The following is an 18,496-nucleotide window of genomic DNA, read 5'->3' on the forward strand; positions in this document are numbered from 1 at the left end:
AAGACGTGACTGAGGGATTAAGGAGATCCTCAAAGTATTCCTTCCACCGTCCGATGACATCCCCAGTTGAGGTCAGCAGGCCTCCACCCGCACCGTAAACGGTGTAGGTGAGGCACTCCTTCCCCCTCCTGAGGCGCCGGATGGTTTGCCAGAATTTCTTTGGTGCCGACCGATAGTCCTCCTCCATGGCCTCCCCGAACTCCTCCCAGGCCCGGGTTTTTGCCTCTGCGACAGCACGAGCCGCGGCTCGCTTGGCCTGCCGATACCCGTCGATGACCTTCGGAGACCCACAAGCCAGAGTGGCCTGATAGGCCTCCTTCTTCAGTCTGACGGCATCCCTTACTTCCGGTGTCCACCACCGGGTTCGGGGGTTGCCGCCACGACAGGCACCGGAGACCTTGCGACCACAGCTCCGAGCAGCCGCATCAACAATGGAGGCGGAGAACATGGTCCACTCGGACTCAATGTCCCCAACCTCCCCCGGGACATGGGAGAAGCTCTCCCGGAGGTGCGAGTTGAATACCCTACTGACAGAGGGCTCCACAAGACGTTCCCAACAGACCCTCACAATGCGCTTGGGTCTGCCAAGTCTGTCCGGCTTCCTCCTCCGCCAGCGGATCCAACTCACCACCAGGTGGTGATCGGTTGACAACTCTGCCCCTCTCTTCACCCGAGTGTTCAAGACACGCGGCCGGAGGTCTGATGACACGACAACAAAGTCGATCATTGACCTCCGGCCTAGGGTGTCCTGGTGCCACGTGCACTGATGGACACCCTTGTGCTTGAACATGGTGTTCGTTATGGACAATCCGTGGCTAGCACAGAAGTCCAATAACTGAACACCGCTCGGGTTCAGATCGGGGAAGCCGTTCTTCCCGATCACCCCTCCCCAGGTGTCACTGTCATTGCACCCCGGTCGGTGCACTGTCCGGTACTCCTCCCAAGGACTCCAAGAAGGCCGTGTACTCTGCACTGCTATTCGGCCCGTAGGCCGCCACAACAGTGAGAGACCTGTCCCCCACCCGAAGGCGGAGGGACGCGACCCCCTCGTTCACTGGGGTAAACTCAAACACGTGGCGGCTGAACTGAGGGGCTATAAGCAAGCCCACACTATATCTAGTCAGTATCGCTCAACCTCCTGCACAAGCTCAGGCTCTTTCCCCCCCAGCGAGGTGACATTCCATGTCCCCAGAGTTGGTCTCTGTGTCTGGAGATCTGGTCGCCGAGGCCCCTGCCGTCGACTGCCGCCCAGATCTCTCTGCACCGGCCCCTTATGGATCCTCCTGCGGGTGGTGGGCCCACGAGAGGGCGGCCCCACGTCGCTCCTTCGGGCTGTGCCCGGCCGGGCCCCGTGGGGTAAGACCCGGCCACCAGGCGCTCGCCATCGAGCACCCATCCCAGGCCTGGCTCCAGGATGGGGCCCGGGTGACGCCGATCCGGGTGACGTAAACAGCCTTGTTTTTGTTGTCATCATAAGAGGCTTCTGAACCGATCTTTGTCTGACCCGTCACCTAGGACCTGTTTGCCTTGGGAGACCCTACCAGGGGCTTGAAGCCCCCGACAACATAGCTCCCGGGATCATTTGGGCGCTCAAACCCCTCCACCACGTTAAGGTGTTGGTTCAAGGAGTTCTACAGTTGTTAAATATGGGCTGGTGTTTAATGCTGCTAATATGATGTATTGTGTGTAGTGTAAAATATTTTCATATTCTGTTTTTGATACTGCTAAGTTGATTGATTTATAGTGGTTCTAGTTGACTGTTATGCTAGTTTTTGAAGGTTTTTACATGACTTTGATGCCAATGGATCTGCAAAATTAAAGAGTGGAAATGTATCTAAAGGCATTAAACTTCAGGTGTGGGAAACAGCCCAGTCAAACCAGTAATATACTTGACAAACATAGTATCAGCAGAAACAGCTGCCCCAATACCAATACTCAACATGCTCTTGTTCGGAAGTTGTTCCTCTAGTAAAACACATGAATGTGTGTTAGCTAGTTAGTAGCTTGTGATTTGTAAGTTGTAACTTCTGTTAATAAACGGTGAATAAACCAGACAAGTTGAGTTTATTTCACTCTGCAGTTAAGCCTTGTTCATGTGTCTTCAACTTAATTTAGCCAAGTAGCTTGTGTTATGCTGTTATAACATTATGCTAAAATGGCATGAGTTCAGCCGGACTCATTAGGTCCGGACCTAAACCTCTGGATTCGAATCCGGACTTGAACCTGAACGTGGGTTTAGGTATGCATCCCTAGTGGCTTGCCCTCTTCAGGTGGGTGGGGACTGGGGAGTCCTTGCCCCACGTGGAGGAGTTCAAGTATCTCGGGGTCTTGTTCACGAGTGAGGGAAGGATGGAGCGTGAGATCGACAGGCGGATTGGTGCAGAGGCTGCAGTGATGCAGTCGCTGCATCGGACCGTTGTGGTAAAGAGGGAGCTGAGCCGAAAGGCAAAGCTCTCTATTTACCGGTCGGTCTACGTTCCTACCCTCACCTATGGTCATGAGCTTTGGGTAATGACCGAAAGAATGAGATCGCGAATACAAGCGGTCGAAATGAGTTTCCTCCGCCGTGTGGCTGGGCGCTCCCTTAGAGATAAGGTGAGGAGCTCGGCCACACGGGGGGAGCTCGGAGTAGAGCCGCTGCTCCTCCACGTCGAGAGGAGCCAGCTAAGGTGGCTCAACATCTGTTCCGGATGCCTCCTGAGACCCAGGACACGCTGGAGAGACTGTCTCTCGGCTTGCCTGGGAACGCCTCGGGATCCCCCCGGAGGAGTTGGAGGAAGTGTCTGGGGAGAAGAAAGTCTGGGAGTCCCTGCTCAGACTGCTGCCCCCGCGACCCGGCCCCGGATAAAGCGGAAGAAGATGGATGGATGGATGGATGGATGGACGATTTTTTTGGCCCAAATCTGAGTCTTATTTCCTCGTGGCGTGGACTGCCGATTAGTCCTGCCACGTATCAATCATAAAACGCACCTATCGCTCACCTGCAGCTGCGTCAGGCTCGTCTCCCGAGAGCAGCACGTTTCCGCGCGTCTAAGCGCATTGATCTATCATAATATAGTTCCCTCAGTGTACGCGGGACAAAATTAAGACTGTTCGATCTGGCTCATAAGAGACGGAAATCTACGGGAGACGAGAGTTGCGATGCGATCCGTCGCGCTAGTAAACAAACGCACGTGTGTGTTGTATCAGTGGCATGCTCACTTCCGCCTGAGTTCTCATCGCCGAAAAATCGTCCATTACGCCTTTTAAGAGGACAGAAGCATAGATCTAACAGTTTGGTTAGATAAGAATGTACTATTTTCTAAAATGTATTAACCTCCTTTCAATCCCCAAAAGTGTATACATGTGCTGATGGCTTTCTCACAATAGTTATCACACGAGATTAGGTGAGTTTAAGTAGAAACCTTGTTTTAGGGGTTAAATATGTTCTTATAAAAAAAAAAAGAAAATTACCTGTTGCTTTGGATTTTTTGATGTGTACTTACAAATGTGTCCCAGATTTGTTTTCAGTTGTCATTGTCCAATAGTGCATCCAAATCTTTACACCACACGTTTGACATCTTCATTGATTCATCATTTTTAATCCGTAATTAATTTCAAACAAGGCTCAGTTTTCTTTTTGTCTTTGTAAACATCTGTGGTGAGAGGCTATACATTTTTGTAGCCACAGAGATGACAAATGTAATTTAACTCAATACGAGAAGAAAAAACATAGTCGTTTATGAAATGTTGTGGTCTTTTGACATTTATCCCAGGAGAAGTCCTTTTCTCGGGCCCTTATCTGTACCGTGGCGGTGTCTTTCCGGATGTCTCTCTACACTATCTTGAGTGCTTCTAGATTTGATTTATCCTTGCCAGCTTCTGCAATTGAATGCATTTTTGAAACTAAATTCCCCTTTGTTTGTCCTTCGCCGTCTCTCAAAACTGTCTAATGCTTTTGCGCCGAACCCCTCAGATATAGAAGGTTGAATCTCGAGTGTTGAAACCCTAACCTTTATTGTTTGACGGCTGTAGGGCACGGCTTCACTGCCACATGAGGTAACGGTCTGGGTTTTCCATTTCAAACGCGGCAGTACTTAACTCTCAGATGAATATGTGATTGTGTTGCAGACGAGGCGTTGCCGTTCTACGATGTTTTGGTGGGAGTGCTCTCGGCTCGGCACCATCACGAGCTGCGGCAGGCCATAAGGGAGACATGGCTGGGCTACCTTCAGCGCCACCCCTGCTTCCAACACAGGTCGGACCCTACTCACCTCCTCGCTGTCCCTCTGCTGTCTTTCCACTGTCTTTCCACTGTCTTTCCACTGTCTTTCCACTGTCTCTCCACTGTCTCTCTCCTGTCTCTTCTATATATATCTATATCTATATATCTATATCTATAGATATATCTAAAGATATTTCTATAATTATATTATACTTTAACACTGGTCATAGAGGAGAAAAATATGACACAAAAAGATCAACAGGAGCCTCCAATCACAGGAGTCTGGCAATATAAGTGACATGTTTTTGTCTATAACTGTAGAGACTGGTTCAAGTGCACATTTCTAAATACAGTGCAGTCTGACTGAAAAGAATATAATAAACACCATGCTTTTATCCTCTGTTTCTCTCCTTTGTCCTGTAATAGATGCGCATCAGTCCAGACAATATTTTTTAAATGTTCTTTTAATTATATACTTTATTTTGAAAAAGCTATTACAAAGGCCGCGGTGTCCCAACTAGGGGAACAGGGAGTCCTGGAATGATTTCATATTTTAAAAAAGTCCATACAACATATTGGACTACACCTTTCAGTAAAACAAAGGGAATATGAATATATTTAAGATTTGACCAAACATTTTGCCTGTTTTTTCCCAATTTGGTTTTATATTTATATTATTTGACCAATAATTACACCTGATAACATGTTTATTTTGTTAAATAATTGTTAAAACTCTCAAAGTGATCACAGATGACATCACAGAGGTGGAGGTATCCTGTTGTAGAACTTGGCACTTACTTCCTGTAATTCTCAAGTTTTAATTGTCAAATTTTCGTCACAAACTGCAACTTGACTGATGAAAAACTATGATAATTATTTACCACAGGGACAATCTCGCCAAACAATGCCATAATTAGAAAAAAGGTGAGGACCTGTCATACAGGCTTTAAATGTTCGGGCAAATTAAGTGTTGCCCTAACGAGTTCTGGAGTTGTAAAGCGAGGCAGGAGAAGTTGATCTACCGTCATTCTTGAATACTCCACACATTGGGCTAGTTTTGGCTTTGCAAGCTTGACTATTCATCCACACACGGAGGTATAAATGCTACCTAAGAAGGACAAACTGGCCAAGATCGGAGAGAATTGCTATGCTAGGCACTTCTGTGGGACGAGTCGACCAAGAAAACTGATAATGTTGGAGAAGGACACATTCTGTAACAGTTGGACAACGCTCTTCGTAGAAAGAACAAAAAAACAGAACTTGCCGTGTCCTTGCTAAGACTATGCACGAGACGGAAAATTGTTCGACATTAGGGGGTCCTTGGAGTGCAGGTGTTACTCGAGACAAAACGTGTTGGGAACAACTGGTGCAGACTACGTGCAATCAGGTGGTAATGTTTTAGAAGTGCACGATTTAACTCTTCTGGAAAAGGGGGGTTCGCCACCTGTTTCCCTCAGTTGTGATGTTATTGCTTTGCCTTGAGTGCTCCACCGTATGACATTAAGCTTGCCCATCTCTATAGCAACAGGCAAGTCAGGTTACAGGACTGTGGCGCGATAACGGTAAGAATGCAATATAAAAACTGTAATCGATAAGTTTAATATCGCACTGCTCCGTGGAGACGAGCGCTTTGTGAATCCTCCTCCTGAAAAGTTACGTAGTGCTCAGTATAAATAAAGTATTATCAGCCAAGGGAAATTTACTACGCGTTTGGTTTGGTAATAATCCTAATGTCAAGCGTTATTTATGCATTTGAGAGAACTATGTAGATAAATGCAAGAAGAATCAGAAATACAAACCCAGGACTGAACTAGGACTGGAAATGTGACAGATTCAGGCTAATCGTGTCCAATTTAGGACATCCTGGGCTTCCTTCAGTGTCACCCGCTCTTACAGCAGAGTCTGTCCACCTTTGTCCCTCCTCACCTCCTGTTCTGGACTGTTCCCTTCATTTTTAAGGGTCACACACTCTGAGACGGAGGGGAAAAAAGCCCTGACTTATTTTAGCTCAGAGCTAAAAGGTGATTGCCGTGGCACTTTGTACGAAACACTGTGGAATAACTGTGTTGAAAAGGGTTTATAGACTGGCAAAACTTGATTAAAGTTCAGCTCTTATCACACACTAAGGGAGCAGTCACACTTTGTTTAGCTTTTTGAAATGTGACTTGACTTTGTTCCTGTTCTAGTCCTTGTTTAGTCCTGGTTTAGTTTACTACAGGTTTAGTTTCTGTAAAGTGTCTTTAAGTGTTCTGAAAAGTGCTCTAATAATAATAATAATCATCATAATCATAATAATCATAATAATAATACAAATCATAATAATAATAATAATCATAATAATAATAATACTAATACAAATCATAATAATAATCATAATCATAATAATACAAATCATCATAATAATAATAATAATAATACAAATCATAATAATAATACAAATCATAATAATAATACAAATCATAATAATAATACAAATCATAATAAAAATAATAATACAAATCATAATAAAAATACTGCTACTATTAATGCTACTACTATTAATGCTACTAATAATACTACAATTATTATTATTATTATTATTATTATGCGGTTTTAATTACTATTATTTCAGGTTTGGTTTGTGTGTGGTGAATGCATAAGTGTCAAAACAGCTAAAGGCAAGAAGCAAACCAGAATTTGGTTTGCCAGAATCTATTTTTTACTAAACTGAATAAAGTGAGACAAATCTTGAACCAAGAAACTAGTCCACTAAAAGGTTGAAAGCTGTGAGAATAAAGAAGCATAACGTTTTCTTGTATTGATCACTCATAAGTTTTTATTTATAGACAAAGTTCTGAGTTAATGAGGACGTGCTGAATACCATTTAACCCGCTTCAGCCATCACCCTGCCACCTTGCTCTTTCTGCTCATGTTCATGATAAACTCACCACACACTATGATCCAGTGCGTTTCACCTGGACCAAAAGTGCTCGGAGCACCCGAGTCTCAGCGTGGACCTCTTTTATCATCCTGGATGCTTGATGTTGTGATATCTTAGCGGTTTCTTCTTTTGTCCATTTCTGTGGCTCGTTCACAGATGGGCGCTCGGATAAGGTTTGATGGCCTTTAAGCAACCCGCGTCGCCATGGTAACAGAGGTGTCGAGATGGACGAGCTTTAGAAAGATCCATCTCCAGAGTCCAATATCGCCGCACAAAAGACCGATTGCACAAAGTCCTCGGAGTGTGTCTTTAGTTTGTGCTCTTCATGTTTGTGCCGGTTGTGCTTTCAGAGTGGGGGTGAAGTTTATTGTGGGCAAAGAGGGCTGTCCCATCCCAGAAGAGGACAGAGAAGACCCCTACTCCTGCACACTGCTCAACTTCACCGAGTCACGTAAGAACAAGGCTGCTAATGTCTTACTTCAGTTTTAAACCTCTTTATTCTAATCTTTAGTGAGGTGTAAATATGCTGTTAACCGCTAGTGCTTTGTTATGCGCAAAATACTGGGTTTAGATTGACATATTTATATTCACCTTTCTGGAGGGTCCACCACCTCCTTTCTCTCTGGCGCAACTTTGCCAAGTTACAGGTCAGATCTGTGGAAAGGCAAGCACGTACTTTAGTTTGCCAATTAAAACCGGTATAATCGAATAAATGCAATATGTAGAGACGTTTAAGGCCTTTTTGTGGAAAGGCAAGAACAGATCCATGGAGGCAATCAGATGTCAGACCTACCACCAGGAATTATACCTACTGCACCTTTTTAAACAAGATAATACTTCAGAAAATAAGTTTTGGGAGAAGGTAGAGAGACTTGGCAAACTGGCAGGACTGACTGTTGTTATTAACTGTCTGCTGAGGTAAATCTTGGCCACGTCTCGCTCAAAAAGAGATTTATCTCAAGGGAGAGAAGGAAGAAACATTTGGTAAATTGTGGAAATCAGGACTTGAACTCACAACACCCACACAGATTTGATCTTTATTGTAGCATTTTCATGGAATATCATTTCTTGGCTTAAAACCCAATCTTGTATTTATTTTTTACTTTAGCGATTGAGCTCCTCCTGCAGCTCCCTTGTGAAAATACACTGTCAGAGAACAGATCCAAATGTGGTTATTTTTCTTTGTTCTTTATACAAAAAATAAAATTAGGCTGCATAATCACAGAAGCATTTACCATTTAACACACCCAGGTTTTCCTGGTTTTCCACCCAGAGACAGCAGGGGGGGGGCGTTTCACACTCCCCGAAAATACATATTTAAGTTTAGTTAAACTTTATTGTCCCTCAGAGGGAAAATGTCTTGGGAACATAGTGCTGAAAACAAATTTCCCCACAATAGCTTATACATGTATTCGGGGCGTTTTGAGTGAAGTTGTGTGAAGACGAGCACTGGCTCTTTTTTAAAGGAGACATATTTTGCAAAATCAACTTATAGAAACTTAACCATTTTACATTTGTTTACCCTTCCACTGTATGGAGAGGGATTCTTGCTTGAGTATTTTTTATTTTCCTGGACATGACGCCATTGCTCAGTCCCTGTGCCACGCCCACCGCTCTTTACTTGCTTCCTTCTGCAAGTTTATGTTCTTAAACTGTGACACACGTAGGATTCGCCAGTGTCACGTTGCCATGAAAAAAAAACTTGCTGTTGTGAACTGCAGCTCTCCATGGGTGATGTACGGTGATGTACGGTGATGTACCGTGATGTACCGTGATGTACCGTGATGTACCGTGATGTACCGTGATGTACCGTGAAGGGGCCAAACGGCACAGAGGTTTTCAACATGGAAATATGCAAACTTGTTTTTTATCAAGACATTTTAATATGAGCCAAGTCCCAAGACTTGCAAATATGTTTAATAAGGTAAAATTAAAAATGTATTGTCTTTATTTCAGGGACAATGCATATTTAATACAAAATTCTGTAAATATGCCAGAATTAGCCAAAGGGCAATTTTCCCTTTGTAGACCCATGACCGCTGTTACTGTCAGCCTAAAACAGGGAATGAAAACATACACTAAACCAATGATTTTACATAGTTGGAAATATTTACACTATTTACATTCTATGACACGGGCGCGTCAGTCAGTGTTACTTGGTTAATTTGATCGCCTTTAAATGTACCATTTGATGATATGAACCAATGATTACCTCAGAATGTCCTGGAACACTTTTACTCCTCAGTACATTGCACCTTTTTCTGTTCACAGCCTTCTTTGTTCTTTAAAACCTGTTCACGACTTTAGTTTAGTTCTACCACTAATAAAGTATTTATGACCATTTTTATAAAGGACACTGTGACCTGTTGAATATAACGAGCCCACTTTTGCCCTTGGACTTTCAGTTTCTTAAAGATCGTGCTATTGGACAAACTATTTCGCCTGCAACCAGTGACCGTTATAAGACCTCAAAATACATTTTAAAAACCTGGACAAAATTGTAATTTCTAGCAGAGCCCACTCTTAAGCCGATAAACAAGCATATCAAATTGTGTGTATTGTCTGTATTAAACCGGCTAATCCTGTAGTTTAGACTTCTACAAAAATGTTCTGAATTGCATATGAATCTTGGATTATTTTAGGTTCCAGTCTCAAATGACGCCCCTGAAGATGTTTAAAATGTAAACACATTTTTTTCTTTGTTTATTCTTTAGTTTTCCATCTAAAAAGATTAAAGAATAAGAAGAAAACCCAACAAATCTCTCTATCTGTCACTATCTCCCAACAGCAGCTTTACTCATTATATTTACCAGAGGAATATAGGCGCACTTTTTAAATTGGATTTTCCTCTGTGCAGAGCTTGTCCCCACTTATAATTAGAGTGAACCAGACATGAGAGGCCACAACTACAGAGTCTCAGCTTCAGCCATTTGTTTGTTCTCCAAAAGAGTCAGAAAAGCCCTCAGTCTAAGAAGGCTTTGAATGATATTAAAACAACTTGCAAATGTAATCGAATCGCAACTACCTATAAACATTTTCCAAATCGCTCAGCCTTCATTCTCACTGCGAGTGGGTGCGCTCGGTAAGTATTTGGAGTCCTCCTGTAAATGGTCTATACTATACTTCTTCACGATGCCCTCTCGACCACAGCAGCACAGGCGGCGCAGTGGTGGTGTGTGCACAGTGAGTCGGCTCCACAGCGAGAGCGAGCGCTGGTTTTGATGTCCAATCAGTGCTTTTGTGAGTGTCAGCCAAGGTTTCCTGTGAGAAAGATGTGCTGCAGGTCTCTAATGGGGCCAGGACTCTCTTTAGAAAGAAATTGTCAATCTCAGTGGGACTTTCCCGGTTCAATAAAGGCCGAGCGGTAAAATAAAAATAGCAGTTGTGAGGAACCCAATTATACACATGCACTGACGGGGCATAACATGAAAACCGCATTCCTCCGGAGTTCAAAAGAGGGATTCTTGGTGAGGTTTGACATCCCTGAATAAGCGCCAGCATACAATTCTTTTTCCCTCGTCTTTGGCCTTTGCATCAAAACATAGATTCTTTTGAACTAAAACTATACAGTATTGATACTCTGGTCTCTGCTTTAGGGGCGTATCGTGTCTTTTGTGTCCATAGAGGAGTCGGAGCAAGAGTTAAGTTGGGAGGAAAGATGTCAGAGAGGCTTTAAGAAGCTCTTCATTCATTAAAAGCAGACGTGTGGACACATTCTGGCTTCAAAACGAGAGGCACGGCTTTTCGTTGGTGTTTTTTTTTTTTTTTTTAAACTGGAGAAAGCAATTAAAAATGAGCAGTGCCAGCCATTTATCCTCGTCTGTAGAAGTGCTAGCAGTTGTTAGCATTGATAAGGCTAGCCCGTATAGGAAGACTTATTCTATGGAATATGCAGCAAATGTGTCCACAAAGTTGGCACAAAGCTCTCCAGCTCTAGGTCATTATGTCCTGCGCTCACATGACATTTATGGCTCGTCTGTTCCCCTGGGCATTTTGCTATGCTGCTCCCTCAGCTTGGAACTCTCCTCGATCTGAACTGGGGTGCGATCTGGTTTCACTGGGGGGTTTTCAATCTATTTATTAAAAAAAAAAAAAAAAAAAAAAAAAAGAGCAAGAATCCTTCAAAATGTTGTTTTAAAATGGCTCTTGATTAAATGTGTGAATGTTTTACAATTGTTTCCTGCACGTTTTACACTTTGGCCCACATCAAGGTATCAGTATCGGGGTATTTATTTTTGACCACCTGCTTTAGAGACTGGGAGCTGCAGTTTTGTCCTCACTATTTGGTTTTCCATTCCAATGTTCTCCCCCATAATTCTTGTTTCTAATGAATGAAGAGAACACGGTGTTCACTTGCTGCCTGGTATAAACTGCGTCCCTCCCACAAGTGTCGCAATTACAACAATCTTATTGCTTTGTACTGTCAGTGGCCAAAGTGTGTTTTTTCCCTGATGCCAATTTTGGAAGGGTCTTTTCATTTGGCCGTGAATTGCATAATCACTAATACATCACCGGCAGCTTTAGTTTTCTTAATTGGATGTTAAAATGAACGCTGCTCGTACTCTCTCTTTTTAAAAAAAAAATGAACTAAACATGGTTCGCCGTTTCTGACTTCGCTCATATGCTGCGGTCTAGACGCAAGTTACTAACGAGCCTCTTGCATAGATGCCTCAAGCCTTCAGAAAGTAATTGGATGTTTATGAAATTAAGTGAAAAGCAATGAAAAGGAATACTTGGGCTTTTCTGACCGCTAAGTATTGTCTTCCAACCCTGCACAGTTGTCTGCATAACTCAGCGTTTGGGACGGGCTCCAACTCTAAATAAGAAGCAATCAACTTAATATATACAAAAAGAAGGCCAAAAAACATATTTCAAAGCCAGTGCCAGGCCGACTATTAGTATCTAACAAGTGTCTAACAAGTAGATGCAGAGTTTAACATTCAGACTGAAGCGAGGGCCGGGCAAACGTGCCAGAGGTAAAGGAAGAAAAGCGGTATTAGGTTGCAAAACATAAGCAGTAAAGCATTTCTATTCAAGTGCAGCTACAGCTCAAGGACGTGTATTTCTCTCTCAAGGCCGATGCGGAAGTGTCTTACAGTCGAGACGTGGTGAGCAGCAACACTCCGCAGTCGTAGCCAGATGAAATGACGGCTTGTCAGATGGAAACGGCAATGTTTGAAGAGAGAGTCCCTTTTTGTGGCTCTTTTCACGGCGTGGACAAGGTGGACACAGCGAACCGGCCTCATTCGAATATTGGAATGACTTCTTCTGGTTGTGTCGTTGGTTAGTTTTGTTTAAGATGGGAAGGAATTTTGATTAGTTTGTTTTTTTTGTACACCAAGGAACGGAGTCGACGATTCAATTCAGTTTGGTGTTTGTGTAATTGTGTAAATGCTGTAATTGGAAATACTACTAACTTCTTTCACAGGAGGCAGTGAAGAAACAATTGTCTGGTTTTATTGTATTGTATCGTCCACTCCAACTACGCAGTATCCTCTGGGGTAATTGGAAGAAGAGGAGGAATTGACAATTTTGGAGAAAAATTAAGTAAATTGTAATCTTAAAGAAGACATTGTATTTATTTAGTATTAAAGTATAACATATTTATGGAAGAAAAGGTTTCAAAGTTAGACCACTGGACACACTTTTTGATACGTTTCAACTGCCATTCTCACTGTAAACTGCAATATTGTTTTTTATTTTTATATATTTATTTGTCTTCAATTTTCTTAAACTTTTAACCCTTCTGAGACCATGAGTATGATTTTTTTTTTTTGAATAATCAAAAGTAAAGGGAACTGGGCGGAGATGGGAGGTAGGTGAAAACTGAAATTTTGTGCGCATTCAAGCCTCCAAGGCAGAAACGATCAAAAATATAACTCTAAGTTTAAAAGTCGGTAAGTAAATGTCAGTTTTGCATAATGTTTCCTGTAAAAACGAAATACCTGGATAAATGATAATTTTTTTCCTGTCTAGTTTGGTCAAAAGTATCAAATCGGATGCTAATTGATACTAAAACTAGTATCGAAACTAACTATTTAAATGACAGACAACATTTGACCTTTACCAAACTGCATAAAATGACCTTGAGCTTCATCAGAGCAAGTATAAGACCACATGAAGTAAGTACTCTATATTTTGTGTCTATTTTCTTAAAGATAAATCACCATTGTTATATTGAAATTAAGCCTGGAGCCTATTCCTCAGTATCAAAATTGAGTTTGACGTTTGAATATGGTGGCAACACTTGACCTTTACATTTGTCATGCTAAGTTTTAATGACTTCTTTATGCATCAGAAAAGGCAAAGCAAATGTACAGTGTTTGTATAGCACAATCGGTACCCAAAGTAAGTCAAAGTGCTTTACAGAACAAGAAAAGATGCAGGATTACAGACGTTTGCTGTATTTACCCCTGAACTTGAAGATGCCTTGTTAAAGTCACTGCTGCATCTGTTCCATCCAATACTTTACTGTCATTAGAACAGTCCTTTTTTTTATACATATATATTTTGTTCTCAACCGTAGCTTTCAGGGCCAGTGTTGCGTTCCATTTGCCCGTGTGTAACCGCCACATCTTTAATTGTGTTGGACGTGGTGGTTTGCAGCAGTGGCAGGAGTGGGCGCTGGAGAAGCTGGGCGTGATGAGAAAAGACAATAGCTGCTGTTGGACTCAGCGGGTACCTGCCTCTGGATTCAGGTCACAGCACGCCGGGAACAAACTGCTAATTGTTGTTGAAATGTTCACGTTTGCACCGCATTCTGTGTGTGTGTGTGTGTGCGTGTGTGTGCGCGCGTGCGTGCGCGTGTGTGTGTGTGTGTGTGTGCGCGCGTGTGTGCGCGCCGGGGAGAAAATGGTAATTGGCTACAGATGATATAAAAGAGCCTGCATCAGTGTGTTGTGGGTTTAAATATATTTAAACTGCGCAGGTCGCTGTGCACCTGTTTTAAAAGACATTTTCGCCATATTTAAGTTGCAATTTGCTTTTGTGGTTAGTTGAAAAATGCATGCCACTAATTAGTTTCTCGGAGCCTTTTTGGTCAAGTAAAGTTCAAATGAATAATAATGATGCCGTCTATTAGGCGTGTGCAATATTAACAAAGACAGAATATCTGTCAATGCAACAGATGTGTTTAATCATTAGTTGTATGAAATGCTTGTTAAATGAATCTCAAGTGCAGAAATATCATCTTTTGCCCTTCATTTTTAATCCTCTGTTTTTGTAGCACTGCTAAACGATTTAGTCTATTGTCAAATGTTACGTATCGTCAAAGCGACATGCACGATATTATCTAGATTTCTATATATTGCCCACCTCTACTTATCTATATACATCATGAAGGTTTATTTATTGATGTTTTCTACAGGTTCTTTGCACATTTCTCCCCCCATGTCCAACTTTGGGTGCGTTTCCTCCGCCAATAGTAATACTTCAAACTTATAGCGCCTTTTTGACACTCAAAAGACTCTTTACGATACAAGAAACAAAGTATAAAGACAGCCACAGTGTAAGACTCAAATAAATGCAGGTTTAAACAGGGAAGTTTTGAGCCGTGATTTGAAGTTCACAAAAGGTATATTACATTTAGGTATTTAATTGACATTAAATACCTAAATGACACTCTCAACATGAACAAGAAGAGAGCAAAGATGAACGATGTTGTCAAGATGGGCCAGAATAAATTAAACTTCTGGGTAATAAGAGGTGTGGTTTGATCCTCCTGACACTCAATCATATCAACTCTAAACTATAAATCAAGGTTTGTTTTCCAGCCCAGCACTACTCCCACAACACATTTATCATTTATCTTAAGTACTACATTATATCCTTCATTGGCACTGTAGTGTAGGGCATTCTTCTTGTGTTACTTGTCTTGAATGTTTGAAATGAGGATACAAGTTAAAGTGGGCTAAAAACGGCCAAAGAGAAATGCACATTAAACAAAATTACAGACTCTAATTTGTTTTATTACGGGGAAAATGCCTGTAAAATTAAAACACACTTCATTCCAATAGATGTGGATCGTGAAAAATACTCATATCAAGGAATCGGCTCAAATGTAATGAAAATGATCATTTTGTGATAACAAAATGGTCATCGTTCTATAATAAACCCCGTTGTCTTATACTAGTTCTGTTAAAGCTCAAGATTATTCTAAAACTGTTCAGGAAAGTGCACATTTTATCATGTTTACGTGTTCTTTTTTGTATAGATATTGGCTTTAATGAGTATCTAGTTTCAATGCTAGTTTTAGTATCAAGTATCATCTGATTCTCGATACTTTTGACCACCGTAAACTAAGCTAAGGAGTCTTGTTTTGTCTTGCGTCTGCGAGTGAACCAAAGAGCCGTTTCTGTCATGTTTAATTGATTCTCCCTTTGCTCTTGAGGGTAGAAAGTGTGTTAAGTGAACAGGGTTAGAAACGCACAGCAACGGCACTTTACAAAAGCGAGCACACTATAGTTTATGTATAAGAAAGAACACCAAGAACCAAGTGTCATCCAAGGTCCTTTTTCCACCATTGAGAGCGAAAACGTGGCTTCAGCAACAAGGACGAGCCTTCTCATCTGCACAGAAACGCTCGCTTATTTTCTGTCATTGTCAGTTTTTATAACTTGGACATTTTCCCATTTCTCGTCATTGTGATGCGCCGCGCTGTACTGGCATCGGATCGCCTATTGAGAGAGTAAAGTAGCTCTGAAAAGTTCACTTGGCTGAAACGACGAGGTTATTTTTAGCACCTTTTTCCATTTGTTCTTGGCGTTCGTTTTTAGCTTTATAAATTAGGATGTGAGGTTAATCCCAGTCGCATCGAAATCTCAGTTTGAATGGTCGGAAATGGCGTCATGATTTCGTTATTTGCGTTATGTACTAATATAACGTGTTCTGAAATATGTGGGATTTTTGTATCCAATGGCGACAGTCCAACCCGTGCCTATGACGGGTTGGACAACTCATTGAACTAAAATGGATTCCAGATATATATATTTAACATTTTGCAAAAAAAAAAAATTAAAATCCCAGAATAGCTCATTTTTAAGGTGTATAATTGTACTTCCTGTTTGTAATGACATCACACTGGGAAATTAGCTCGCAATCACTGGGTAAAAATGTATCTATTGTCATTTTTTAAAATTTGACAAATAAAAATATACACGAGCACCTTTATTTTGTTGAATTATTGTTTAGGGGTCAAAAACGTTCATGCATAAACTTTGGATGGCATGAGTATCCCTTTTGTGATGTCACTTCCTGTTATTTTCTACAGCGTTTTCTACTTTTCTATCCACAAATAGCTTCTTGATTGTTAAAGTATAATTTATATGTACAACAGGTAAACATACACCAAATAAAGTCAAACTTACAAAATCATAAAAACCTGTAATACGTACTTTAACAATTAGTCTTTTGTTAAACAGACATATTCTAAATCCACCTGCGTGTGACAGATTTTTACGATTGTCTAATTTTGACTATTTGGTATATTTGTACCTGTTGTACATATAAATTATAAATTTACACCAATCTATTTGCGGAGAAAACATTGAAAAATCTTTAGAAAATGACAGGAAGTGACATCACACTAGGGACACTCATTTCAGTCAAAGTTTTAGCATAATTTACAGAAAGAAACTGACTCTATAAACATTGGATTAACAAAGTAATGGTGCTTTTATATATTTTTTCTTTGTGAAATTAAAAGAAATGGTGACGTTAGATGAGTTTTTGCCCTGTCTTTGTAATTTCCTACTGTGATGTCATCAATTACATATTTTATCTATACTGCGTTTCAGTTCAATGAGTCGTCAGAGGCACTTATAGTTCATTCCTGAAAGTGTAATGGCATTTTAGACTTTTAATCCTTTGTTCATTGAACCCTGGATCTTCACTACAGCTGAAGCTACGACAGATTTATACAAAGAAAATCAATGGCTTAATTTCCTCGCGCATGATTTATGAGACGGGCTTTTTGAGTCAAGGAGATTGGGTTAATATTGCAGTAATTGTTCAGCTTCGATATGCGGTAAGTGGAAGAAAAAAGGAGAAGGAGGCTCTTAATTTGCACGTTTAGTTTTTACTGCAGTTGTAAAGTCTTGTCGATTAAAGAAAGACCATTGTGCGTATGAAATTATAGTCCGTTTTATGAAATTACTGTGATTTGTCTCGTTTGAAATGAGAGATTATTAACGTTGATGAGAGGCGAGAATGAGACGAAGAAAGCTACTGCGCAATTGTTTTTGTTCATTAATATTTTTTTTAATTCAACATTTAATTGGCTTTTGAATGATTCATTTTGGTCATTGGTTGTATTGTGCAGTCTGCTGTAATTTAACCTTTTGGTGCAAATTGATGAAATAAAGAAAAGAAAACTGCAAACAAAACCATGATTTTGAACCAAACATTTTAAATAAATGTTGAAAAATTGACGTTTGTTTTGGGACCAGAGATAAAAATGAGTTTTTGACAGAATGTATAATGTAAGTAACTGTTTATTCACGTGATTTTTATCTCATAACTTATTTATTTTCTGTTTTAATACTATTTTTGGTCAAATCTTTGGTGGTCAAATGTGGTCTGATGTAACGTAAATAGGGATGTCAAGATTATTAGGTTAATCGATAATTGTGATTATTCAGGTCACAATATAACAAAAATAATAATAATTGTGAATTTTAACAGTCATTTTGTGTTTTGTTTAATATAGGGCCCAAAAATACACCTAAATGTAAAGAACAGTTTTTATATGGCTGTTTTTGTCACATTTAACTTTATTTAGTTTTTCAGAATGTTCAGTTTTGTAAAGCCGGTCACAAAATTGAGGAACAGTAACATGTCGGTGCACAGAAATGAAAGAAAATTTAATTAATCTTAAATGTTTTACCTCACAATAATCAAACACTAACATTTGATACCATGACATTAAACCTAACCAATAATGATGCAAAGTGCTGTGAAAAAGAAACAAAAAATGCATCCCAAATACTGTAATTTTTCACTCTGAGAAAATGATGTTATGGTTTTTATGTTAGTTTGATGTTGTGATAACTTCTGGCACAACATCTTGTCCCGCCTCGGAATAACATTAGTCCGATATCGCGGATGTCCAGTGTGTTTCCTGATGCTTCACACTGAAAAAAAACCATAAATATGTTTTCATTTTCTTTGCTACGACATCTACAGTTGGAAACGAGCCACAGAATGTGTGTAGGAGGCTCACGGAGATTTGAGCCACTTTTAAAACCGCCTTGAACCTCGCATTGATCTCCGGGGCAACATATCTGCTTCTCTGTGATTAAGAAGTTATGTTTATTAGCAGGAGCTTTAAAAAACACATTCATGATTTGCAGAAAGCTTTTTCCTCTCCCAAAAAT

At 40.8% G+C, this 18,496-nt stretch overlaps 1 protein-coding gene across 1 annotated transcript in view; it reads left to right on the forward strand.

Moving 5' to 3' along the window:
* The window catches only part of b3galnt2 (beta-1,3-N-acetylgalactosaminyltransferase 2), a 45,052-nt gene that overhangs the window by 4,083 nt on the left and 22,473 nt on the right, over window positions 1–18,496 (forward strand). Inside the window, exons 2-3 of the mRNA XM_072437076.1 lie at window positions 4,111–4,237; window positions 7,475–7,575. Coding sequence (XP_072293177.1) covers window positions 4,111–4,237; window positions 7,475–7,575 — 228 coding nt within the window. The remainder of the gene's footprint in view (window positions 1–4,110; window positions 4,238–7,474; window positions 7,576–18,496) is intronic.

The sequence above is a fragment of the Eucyclogobius newberryi genome, unplaced genomic scaffold (assembly GCF_026437365.1).
Source record: "Eucyclogobius newberryi isolate DKJ021-1_F unplaced genomic scaffold, fEucNew1.0.hap1 SCAF_8, whole genome shotgun sequence".
In the NCBI taxonomy this organism is placed as follows: domain Eukaryota; kingdom Metazoa; phylum Chordata; class Actinopteri; order Gobiiformes; family Gobiidae; genus Eucyclogobius; species Eucyclogobius newberryi.